At 34.1% G+C, this 12198-nt stretch overlaps 2 protein-coding genes across 3 annotated transcripts in view; one reads left to right on the top strand and one right to left on the bottom strand.

Annotated features, from left to right (window-relative positions):
* The window catches only part of LOC129956904 (uncharacterized), a 90342-nt gene that overhangs the window by 31837 nt on the left and 46307 nt on the right, over positions 1-12198 (top strand). The window lies entirely within an intron of this gene.
* The window catches only part of LOC129956903 (cuticlin-4-like), a 59394-nt gene that overhangs the window by 27426 nt on the left and 19770 nt on the right, over positions 1-12198 (bottom strand). For both annotated transcript variants that reach the window (XM_056068917.1, XM_056068918.1), the window contains exon 3: positions 7446-7491. In XM_056068917.1, the coding sequence (XP_055924892.1) occupies positions 7446-7491 (46 nt within the window). The remainder of the gene's footprint in view (positions 1-7445; positions 7492-12198) is intronic.

Raw genomic sequence — 12198 nt, 5'->3', positions numbered from 1 at the left:
TGAGTTGAATTTATTAGACAACATACGCACACACCTTCCATAAAATTTTGGGAATTGATGCATTTGCTTACGACTCTGCTCTTATCATGGGAACAAAACACTCACACAGATTTAAAAACAAATATAAATATTTCTCTACTATCCGCGAATGTTAATCCTAGAATATTAAGCTGGTTCGCCAATCTTAATGCTCGTTGAAATTTTCAATTGAATATTTTATGTAACTTGTCTTTTTCATAGCTTCATCTTCACCTCGTATAATACCTTGCTAGACAACACCGCAATCACCATCTCCTTCTACATGCAGACTAAACATCTCTCCCTCCACCAGCATTTGATGAACGCCATTCGAAATATCTGGGTGAAAATGGGCCAAGAGGAAATAAACACGGTTTAGATAGCCAACATTTCAGCCCATGCCACACCACACCGCTTTTGCTTTTTGGCATTGGTCAATGCAGATTTCATAGTGTTGGTGCTCTACTGACTTGGTTTGAAAAGAGTGGGAAGAAAAAGGAGTTTTGCTAGAACGTCTGGTAATTTACGAAGAATTAATCAAATGCAATTAGGAAGAAGATGAGAATTGTATGACTGCATTGATGTTGACCGATGCACCAATGTACCCGGTAACAAGCAGGGTCGTTGCCCCTTCGCCTTATAAAAATATGGCGCATATGGGGACCAACAAGGCATTAGGAAAAAAGGGTTTTAAAAGCGCCTGATTAAATTCAAAATATGATACATATCTACAGTCCTCACAGAATAATTCCAAAATCTACAAACCAAATTTCATTTATCTAAGCGTACAGGGGACAATAAGGTCATTTTCCTCGTGTCTCATTCATATCTAATATATAAAAATGAATTTTTGTTTGTTCGCATTTTATGCGCTGCCGTACCATTCATTCGATTACGATAAAATTTTGCCTACTTATTGCGCGAAGGTTATAGGCATAGTACAATTATTATATCGCATACATAAAAATGAATGTTTACCTTTTCGTATTTTATGCGCTGCCACACTGACCATCCGATGGCAATAAACTTTGCCAACTTATTGCTTTAAACCAAGAATATCCATGGCCAGTTGTATGCATCCCCATGGCCAGTTGTATGTTGGATGCTCACGAGTCGGAGAGCCACGAAATTTATTTTGTTGACGACGGATAACAAAAAATTGTCAATCCTAAATTGTATTTGAATAATAAAATTAAAAAAATAGAATAAATATTATTTATACTTCTCTTTTATATATCCTTCATTTTCAATGAATGTATTCATTACTGACAAGAAAATAAATATCCTTCTTTCTATTAATCCTAATTAAACAAGATGGCTATTTCAAATGATATTTCCAAAATTATTTCTTCTTCTGCAACAACGCGCCGGGTACCAGCTAGTATTATTTACAAAGAAGCTGATGTTTTGTCTTCTTTAGGCCAGGTGTAATTATGCCTCTTCCCCCCTCCCTCCCCACTGCCATTATTCAAGAATGACACGTAATCGAAAAATTGCAGAGCTTCACCTTGAAGTTACCTCACATTCGGAAACGTCCACAGCCATTTTATTCAAGCGGTCGGTTTCCTTCGCCCTTTGTCCTCACTGTTATCCCTAAAAGGATTTAGGATGGAGAAGTTCATCCGCGGACGGCATCTGTCCTCTGGTCTGTTGCGCAACACGCATTTTGTTCCCGGTTTCTTTGTCTTTTTCCTAAGATCAGATAAGGAAACCTGTTCTCTTCTGAATAATAGATTCTTCCTCGAGCTTTTGGCATTCGCCAAGGTTGTTTTCGAACATGGGCAGAGAAAAACTCTCATTGTTTGAACTTTCATTTTCCTCGGACAGTCGGTAATTCCTTTTTTTAAAAAGCTTCTTTCCAGGCTTTCTAAAAAACGAGAGACATTAAAAATAAGCTTCTTTTCTTCTTGGTGGGATAATGACCGGAAACGCGGGGAACCCTGACGCCAACAAATATCGTTAACTAAAATGCGTTTTTTTTCCCTCTCATTTGGCAGAATGGGGATGTCCTCTTGCATGGATCAGCCTCTCCATCCCATGTTTCTCATGAAAACTTTTATTTTAATTGGCTACTCAGAAGCAGCTGGATTTCTTTTTCTTTGATGAGCGTAGCGTAAGATTGGGTAAGACAAGATTACATAAGTCCTAAGATAGGAGATATTCATCGTAATCCAAGTCGTTACTTTGGGTAGTCATTAGTTTAAGTAGGTCATTATTACTATAATTGATGTCAGCCGCTTTTGGCATCGAAATTGTTCTCTCAGAATCGAATGCGTTTTTTTTAAAGCTGCATCTGTTATTTGATATAACTGAAAAACGTCAATCTAATTAGTCTGTTAATCGAATCTAATATAATTGAAACGATCTGTTTCAATTTATTGTGAGTGCAAATTAAAGAGTTTACTTTCTTCGAAATAAAAGCGGAAAGACTCTCTTTTCAGAGTTATTGCTCAAAGATATCAATTTTTATATCTTAATTTAAATATCAGCAAAAGCACGGGTTTGAATGTGTTGATGGGAGAATGAAATGAGTTTGAAATATCATCTTAATAATAAAACCTTTTGCAGATTGAATATGAAATTAAATCAAAAAAATATTTAAAATAAATTTTTAAAAATTGTATGGAAATGAATTTTTTATCAGTAAAATACAAACTTTTTTCAGTTTTAAAAACCATTTTGGAAGACATGGTCATCAGTTCCCATAATTAAAAGGTTGCGATTACCTATTTGGCCACTATTGAGTCTCTTTTTGCTCTCGATTTAATTTTCTCTTTGATTCCTATTTCTTGATTTCTTTGACATCTTGTTTCCTCTAGCTGAACGGAGTTCTGAGCGAGCCTTCTTCTGAGCATTTCCAATAATACTTTGAATTAAGTATAGCTATAAATACGTTCAATGAAGCTGTCTGAAAGGTCCGTATCAAGATTTGCTTACATTTGACTGTTGCCATTCAGCAATAAATAATAAAAGCTATTTGTGTACCACGTACATTTGATTTATATATATACTAATTCACCGGGAAAGAAACAAACTGGATTAGGTTTCCGAGTAAAAATCACCCTCTCCACATGCATGTGAATCATTAAAAGAAGGAAAATGTGAATGCACATATGAACGAAATGTATACAAGCATAATCCGAAGTGGGAGCTGTAAGAACAAATGAATAGGACTTGAACACAGGCGGATTGTCAAATATATTGCAAGCAATTGGACCTTGCAACTTCGAAGAGTGAGGGGAGATCACAAGTATAGTTAGTTAGTTAGTTTAGCTACATTAATGTCGCGTTTTCAAAGCAACACTAGTGCTATTTTGGGACGGACCCCGTCATTTTGTACCATGATCAGATGACGAGGGCTACATCTGAGTTGGGACCCCTTTTCCCATGCTTCCATGCCACACCAGCGGGAAGACTTTTGGCCCCAACGGATTTAAAGTGCACTAGACCCGCTTACACGACGATTCCTCTGTGGAATCAGGTCTCAAACCAGAAACCCTCCGATGCCGAGACCTTACCATCTGGCCACCGCGGTCTCAGAGGAGATCACAAGATTTTTTTCCCTCATTTTCAATGCAATAAAATTTGTGTTGCTTTAAAAAAAACGGGAAGTTAATATAACTAAACCAAACTAAACTTGAGTTCTTCATACTCGGCTCTTTTTTATACTGCCCCCCCCCCGAAAAAAAAGAAAGAAAGAAAAAAAAAGAAAAGGGGAAAAAAAACCCCTAAAAAATATGTTATTAAAGACAAAAAGGAAACTATAATTTTTCCACAAAATTTAATGAAATCACTTTAACCCTTTTTCATATAGAGTGTACAATTTTAACAGATGAATACAAATTTTTCAATTATTTTGATAAGTTTTATTAGTATATTAAGTATAGATTTTTTAATTATTATTTTACTTTTTAATAGTTAATTTATAATTAAATTTGATAAAATCCTGACAACAGTTTTTTTTTCTCAAATTCATTCCCAGACTCAGAAACAAGTATAAAGTAAAAATTTAATTAAATCAATCGATTCATTGATAATAATTCTCTAAAACTATTAAAATTGTGTATTGAACGCAACTGAGAGCTCAGCATTTCAGATCTCTAGAACACAGAAAGTGATTGAAAAAATGATTGCATACCATCGTTACAAACGAGAAACAAGTCAAGTCAAAGCGTTTAATAATCAAGGGGCATTTTAAAATATGACACTGATTGTAAATATGAGTTTGAAAAAAAAAATAGGTATCCCAGCAGGCTTTGCTCGTATTTGTATATGAAGCAAAAATAAAATTTCGTGCATTCTTCTATTTTAAAATATACCTTGCAAGTGACACACCTTGAATAGAAAGAAAAGGCATTTGATTCGAGATTTTCAAGTGTTGGCGCTTTTGGTGGGCGTATTTGGCGCAAGGTCGGCATAGGAAAGGTGAGCCCGCTTGGATAAGATGACGTCACTCTTGCAATGTAGGACTCGCGGTTTACATTTACACTTTCTCATTTCCCGTTAATAATCCAATGCAAGGAATCCACACTGTCGGAAAGGAAGCAAACAATTCGACCCACGAAGGGCTTTCGTTGACATATTACTTTACTGAGGATAATCTGAATTCCTTAATGATTTGGCTTCCACGTGATACGGGGATCGAATGATCGCTTCTCAAACATATAACCTACATTCCTTACAAAACGTCAATATTTTGCTTACGTGCAGTTGTCGGGATACATCAAAAAACAATGGGACAATGAATCATGTCGATTTTTCTTAAATTATTCATGTAAAATGAGTGAAGATGCACAAAGATTCCAGTTTGGAGAATCTACAAAACAAGTATTTCAAGATCCTTAATAATTATAATTAAACTTCTACAGTATCATTTTATATAGTGACAAAACAAAAAAGCTATGGTTCTTCAGCTATAGGAGTACACCTGGGACTTATCTTTAAAATTATAAAGATAATAATAAATAAAATATCAAGAAATCAGCTAAATTCCTACATTTCTTTTTGTGTGGGCCATATATCCCATAGCGATTTTTTTAATTTATTAAATAACCAACTATATCACTGTGACTTTACTGCATGAATAATGCGAAATTTCTTTGAAGCTAGCCGTGGTAAATGTGCAACTGTGGAATAACAGCGACATTAAAAAGAAATAGTGGTTTCCCCGAAACGTTCTCGCATATTTTCTGATAAATGTATTTGTGTATTATGAACCACGTGCCATTGTCGAACATTAGTTACAAAACAGTCTAAAAGCGTGCTGTTGTGGGAGAATTTTGGGGGTTATTAGTCGTTGGGACGCAGTTGATGCACAAGTACCAGGAAACCAAATATGTTGTTTGGACGCATTCTGTACCGACCGATTGAAACCAAAATTTGGCACACAGCTGCTATTAAAGTAGCAAGATAATATGCCAAATTTCATACATTTAAGTCATTTCATCTAATTTACATACTTGTACAAGTAAAGACTGACAGATGGTTAACCCTTAGTAAGATGTGGTTCCGAATTTAATACATATCTACATTTTATATTCTAAATCTGTGGGTCAAATTTCATTTATATAAAGTTGCTACGATTTTAAATTATCGCATTTCTATGCGTGTAAAAGAGAAATACGGTAATAAGTGAGCGAACATAATGCTACTTGGATGCAATAATTCAACAAACATAAACTGATAGCAACAACAGTGTTTGATAATGTATAAATATTATCTAAATCTTTTATAATTCATTGAATTAGTAATTTTATAAATGTATTCATTTAACAACCAGACTTATAACGTTCCTTTTTTTTTTTTTTATCGTCTTGCCTGTAACCCCAATCGGAAATCCATATGTGGGCTTTTGTGCATTTTAACTGATGTCACTCTCATTCTTCTCTGTGTTTGGGAGCACGTCTCCACCCATTTTCAACACAATTCGGCCTGTTGTTAGTACAAGACCTTGTTAGCTTTTCCTCGCACTTTTTCACTGCTCAGCAAAAAGCCAATACTGAGACCAAAAAGAAAAGGAAAGGAAAAAAAAAAAAAAAAAAAGGCATGATTCACGAATTGAATTCCAGACGAAGGCAGCGACTCCTCCGATTTCAGATTCGTCATGGAACTTTTATTTTCTTGAGAAAGGAAGCGCTATTTTGCACCAGATTCAACGAAGCATGAAAGAAATGAGTTCCCTACTGAATTTGTGGCCGTAAAAAAGCCGCTTTCAAAGAGACACTTAAATTGGTTTGTTTTTTCCACATTCTTCAGCCTTGAGTAATAGTTTAAACTCTCAGTACCCCCCCCCCCCGCCTCCAACGTCGATTTTTAATTTTAGTGAGTGGCTTTTCTCACGTGAATGCTTCCCAAGTTGCCAGAGATTTTCAGAACAAATGAATGAAACCCTTTTTCTTTTTAAAAACAACTTTCAATAGGGCATTAAAAATAGATTTTTTTTTTATTTTAATTATTTTTGGACATTCACTTAGGATACTTTATTATAATAATCATGGCCATTTAACAACCATTTTCCAGAAATTCACTCCCGAGAGGCACCATTCGCTTGCAATCAAAATTTAATTAGGTTAATCCACTGATTGATAAGTAAATTCTGAAAGTATTAAAAAAGCATATTGGGATCAACACTCCGCTAATGCAGAAATTATCATGTCAGAAAGTGTGTAAAAAAGCAATAACAGAATTTTACCTTTACAAACATAAATCAACGTAATAAAATTATTTAAAAATAGATCGATGGATGGATAGTTAAATTAAACTAAATAATAAAATGCATTCGATTGCATGAGGAAGTATAGCATATTTCAGACTTGGATTACAAGAGGGAGTGAATGAAAAAAACAACTTTACAAACATGAAACAATTTATGCAAAAATGACTGAAATAGGGCGATTTTGAACGAATGTTTTGCAATAAAGAAAAAAGAAAGAAACGCGATGGCAAAATGTCGGTTTCGAGATCACAGAATCCGGGATCTAACACCCAGTTCTCCTAAAGATCAACTAACGATAGACAGAGATCAATTAAAGGTAGAAAAAACATTTGCCACTGCCTCTATGAAAATAGCGCCATCCATTCTGGAGAAAACTTTTTGTGTTTTGGAATATGTCAAAATATCATCGTTCCCAGGACTTGACAGCAACTGAAGCAGCGGTTAACTGACATGCTGAATTCTTTAACAGGAATCACGAGAATGGCAAGAATACCGGATAGACATTTGCAGTATATGTATCACTGGATGTGTGTTATCGTAGTGGCATACATAGACCCATTATAGAAACTTGGATAACAGTAATCTCACAGTCAATTTAATGAATAGAAATAAATTTAACTTAGCGTTCATAGGTATGCTTTATTTTTATCCCATTCCATGTGATTCAATCTTCCTCACAGTTAAAAGCAAGAAATATTTTCTTTCCACTTACCAGCTGTCAAGACATCGTTGTGCCTTCCGTGGCAACTAGCAAGTATCTACAAGAGAAAAAGGCATTTATTGGCAAAGCATATTTTTAAATAATGAATCTGTAATACAAAAACTCATGGTGCAGTGGTCAAAAAAGGAGAGCGAGAGATCTTGAGCGAAAGATCTACAATCGAGTATTTTTAAAAGCATCGCCAAAATATTGGTATCAATGACTCGAAAGACAAGTTTATTCAGCCAAACAAAATTAAGTTGTCGAGTTAATTAACATAATTTATTAATAACTCATTCTGAGTTAAGTAGCATAGTTTATTAACTATTCATTCCTAGTTCATTAACAAATTTTATTAACTACTAACACTCTCGGTTTCCATTATGGAAGAATTTCAAATGGAAAATTCTTTCATTGTGGAAACCGACATATTTCAATATTTTGATCCGATATTCTTTTTCTACATGTGTATCAAATTTCGTTTCAAAATCGGTAGCAGTTCTGGAGACACATTTAAATTTGTTTGCTGAAATGTCTGCTTGAAAAGAGTCCATCTGCAAAGACGTTTTATGAAGTAAATATCAACTTTCTAATTGAAAAAAAAGAAAAGAAACCTAAGTTTTATTTATTTATTTTTTTCTTCTTTTTACTTTGTCTTTTAGATTGGCGTTTGAAAAAATTTACCAAATACATTTCAGATTTAATTTTAATATGAATACTTCTTTTCAGATTCTCTGGAGTTTGTGATTTTTTATTGAAAATTGGAGCACTTTATTACAATTCAAATATTTTATAATTTAACTCTTTAATGGATCCCAACCTAAATACGTTTCTTTGCTACTCATAATTTTTTATTCCGAATGAAATACACTGTTTCCATTATTTTTAAATGAAGTTTTAACTCATTGATAAGAAATGAATTTCCGAGATAACACTTTAAACCCCGGAGTTTATCGATTAAAAAGTGATATTTTATTTTCAGGCTGAATCCATTCTTCAAAGGGAAGGATAATATACACTAAATGTTTTGTCATTGAGTGTGGAAATATTTTATTAAATCATTGCATTAAGTAACATTTAATATTTAATGTCTTGTAATGAAATCATCTTAATGATATTTTAAATGACGGAAAATTCAACCGATATTATTAGATTGAAGGAAATGCATAGGGATGTGGAATGTGTGCGATGGTAAAGCAATGAAGTAGGAAAAATTTAACTTTGTGCATATTGTATATGAAATAAACAAGACAAATTATTACAATAATCTAATAAATTGTCTTCGAGATCTTAGAAATTCATCGTGTTTTGGACTTCCCTCCAGTCTGAAAAAATCATTTTTAGAATTATATCCATTTCATCAGGAAGTCAAAATTAGAACAAGTGAGAAAGAAGATTTTTGATACATAGTCTGGACACTAAATGTCTGTGCCCAATTTTGGACGTAATCTGTGTAAAGTAAATCTGTATTTCAGTCCATCAATGTGAGTAACTTTAGAACTCAAAAAATGGAGGTTGGAATTTTGTACAAAGTTTCGTTACAAGATTTGTAAAGAATTAAAAAAAGAAAGAAAGAAACCATTAGAATAAAGTTCAAGTGCCATTCCTTTGCATATGAGTTTCGGTATATACCCCCCACTCTACTAAGGCTACTCTCCCACTAGGGGGCACTTCAAAAATAAGGATGAGAAGCTTGAGGTATGGTGGTTGATTCTCGCCGCCCTGTTGGGTACAGAAAGAGGTAAGGGTTGGCTACCCCCCATACCTCACATCGATGATGGGACGAACTTCCCCATGAAAGAGAGGCCTTAGGACTCAACCATTAAGGAAATATATATTTTAAACATTTTTACCTTTGTTGTTATAAAATGCAGTCCATCAAATTTGACTGACATGATTATTTAAACTTATTAGTACTAGCTGTCTTCAGAGACTATATTAATGGCATTAATAAAGTCGACAATTTTGATACGATACTCTTTATAAAAACAAAAGAACTACCTTAAATTATCGCATTATAACGATTTTATTTTTACTTTCTTGTTGCTCGGATGGAAGCCCTCCCTGCTCTCATGACTTGAAGACAATTTTGTTGCACGTTAGATATTTAATATGCTTGAAATACGAAAGAAATTACCTAGAAGTTAATTTTTTTATCTTGATATTATATATAATTGTTCGTTGCTCAGTTCTGCACCGACGAGAATCCCATTGGTCAAGCGGTAAAAATATTTTCTGAAACAAAGAATTATTTCTGCAGTGAAAAGGAAAATTAATTAGAATTTCAAGCAAAAAAATGTTTAATGAATTATTTTTTGTAGCAAAATAATTTAGTGAAATTTTCAGCATCAGTTGTCTCCATTACTCACATGACTTCAAGTTCAATTGCACCGACAGAAAGCAACTCTGCAATAACAAATAACAAGCCGACTTACAGGCAACTAAATAGAAAAAGTAGAAGAAGAAGAAGTAAAAAAAAAAAAAAAAACGCGGAACTGTGGGTCAAGTTTAGAAAAGTTCTTTCAGTATCTAATGTGCGATAGATTTCAAATTAAAGATTACTTTGAAAAAATGTGAATAGTTGATTTTTGTGAATCACATGAAAGCATCAAAGTAAATAGCTTCGCAAAATGTGCAGAAAAAGACCTTGAAATTTCACAGGCTTTTCAGATCCCTACAAGTTTCTATTTAGCATATTTGATCATCCGACCCGGTGTAACGAAAATAAGAAAAAGATAAATTAAGTGAATTATTAGGGAATTTATCGATATCCTGCTTTGACATCCAATGCTGCCCGATAGTTACAATAATAAATTTTTTAAAAAAGCAAACTCTGAGGCTGCTAAGAAATCATTTGACGGTTGTCTTGTTTCAATTCAAAGAATGCGAGGAGAAAAGGAACTTCCCTGCTGGTTCCTTCTTCTGAACAATGAAGACATTTGACCTTGTTCCATAGACGCTGCCTCCCCCCCATTCACCCTCGATTGTCCTCGAGAAAACAAAACTGGAAATCCTCAAGGACCCTCCAGCAGTTTACAATCGGTTGTGATTGTGACTCTTCTTAAGTTTGATTAGCATTGAGTAAACACGTGTGTTATTCTTGTCCAATTGTGTTGAGGAAACAAGGCACAATTCAATCCAAAGCAACGAGGCATAAAGTCTCTGTTGAGTAGTTAAAGGAATATTATCCAGGGATTATAACCGAAATGAAGGTTCTCTTCCAATTAATTTCTGGTATACATTTAAATGTTGTTTTCTAGTCAGCATATGTTTGTGTAAAAACAATGGTGTATTGAGAGTAAGTAAGCAGCTGTCATCAGCAATTTAGTGAATATAAATATAAGCCGCTTACATCTTATTAATTTTTTTCGCTCCTTCGTTTTAAAGAAAGGTAATTAATGTTTGGTCTCCAAGGTACATTGAAAGATTTTTTTTAAAAAATGATTCAATCATTTAAAAAGTAAATTCAATACTTCCATTATTCTCAAATTTATCAGGAAAGATTAGAAATTCGAAATATTAGTTCGAAATTTCAGAGCATAACATTGTTTTATGTTTTGATCCATTTCTTTTTTTTTTTTTTTTTTTAGGTTTGATTCCGCAAATCAATAATAATTAAAAAAAGTAATGCCAATTTAAAAACATTACCATGTTAAAAAATAAAGAAGCACTGGCACTGAACCCAGTTTAAAGGCGAGATCTGTTTAAATAATAATAGAAAAGAAAGTTTCGAGAATCATCCAAATAAATATATAAGTGCGAAAACAGAATTTTCTGAAAACTTTGAGGAAACAATGCGCAAAATAAAAACAGAAAATTAACCACTAAGCAAACATTAAGTAAAATGATGAAGTATTCGACGCAATCCATTTAGCGCACTTTGACAAAGAGAGTGATTATAATTAAATTTCCATTTTCAAAATGCTGTGAAAAAGAACTACAGGTCAGAATGATTGGAATGACTTCAAATTTGAACTGGATATGCATGAAGAAGGTGGGTGCGGGACGGTAAGAAAAAAAGTTTCAAAGTGTATCAGTAGATGGCAGTGTAAGCAGCTTATTATGCAAATTAAAAGATACTCAGGAGTACATGACGTCGGAGCAAATTGGCATGGATCTCTCAGTCAAGGATCGCACTCTGCTTGTGAAGCTCTTTCACAAGAATGGCAATTGTGCACTAGCGACTTTAAAAATAAATCTCATCATTAAAAGGGTATGAAAAAAGGCCAGTCTGACGTCTGCCAAGAATCTGAAGAAAATGATTAAGAAATTCGAAGAGACGGGTTCTTTTGAAGTGAAATCTAGCAGAGGGTGGCAATTGCTTCGACATCAGACAAACCCATTTCTATATCCAAGGCTTTTCACAAAATTGCAGGGGAAAATCCACTCGCATATACACCAGGACCGCTTCATTCTGTAAATGTAAGTGGTTGATGCGGGTTGGCGGCATCGTTTATTGCAGGGCCATCTTTTTCCTAGGTGATGAGTCCTGCAGTGACCGTTACCAGTACCGTCAATGGTAAACGCTATGAGAGTCTTTTGCGCTATCGGATCATTCAAAAACTTCAACAACTTGCATGTTGAGATTGAATCATTTTCATGTAAGATGGTGCTGCTCTGTACATTGCATAGTCAGTGATGCACCTGCTGAAGAGGCATTTCAGAAATCATAGAATTATCAGCCGTCATTTTCCAACAACATGGCTTTCACGATCATCAAACGTCAATCTTTGTGACTTCTAGCTGAGGGGTTATCTTAAAAATG

Source organism: Argiope bruennichi, chromosome 11 (assembly GCF_947563725.1).
Source record: "Argiope bruennichi chromosome 11, qqArgBrue1.1, whole genome shotgun sequence".
In the NCBI taxonomy this organism is placed as follows: domain Eukaryota; kingdom Metazoa; phylum Arthropoda; class Arachnida; order Araneae; family Araneidae; genus Argiope; species Argiope bruennichi.
Note: the sequence above shows the minus strand (reverse complement) of the source record. Positions and strands in the feature narration are given on the sequence as shown.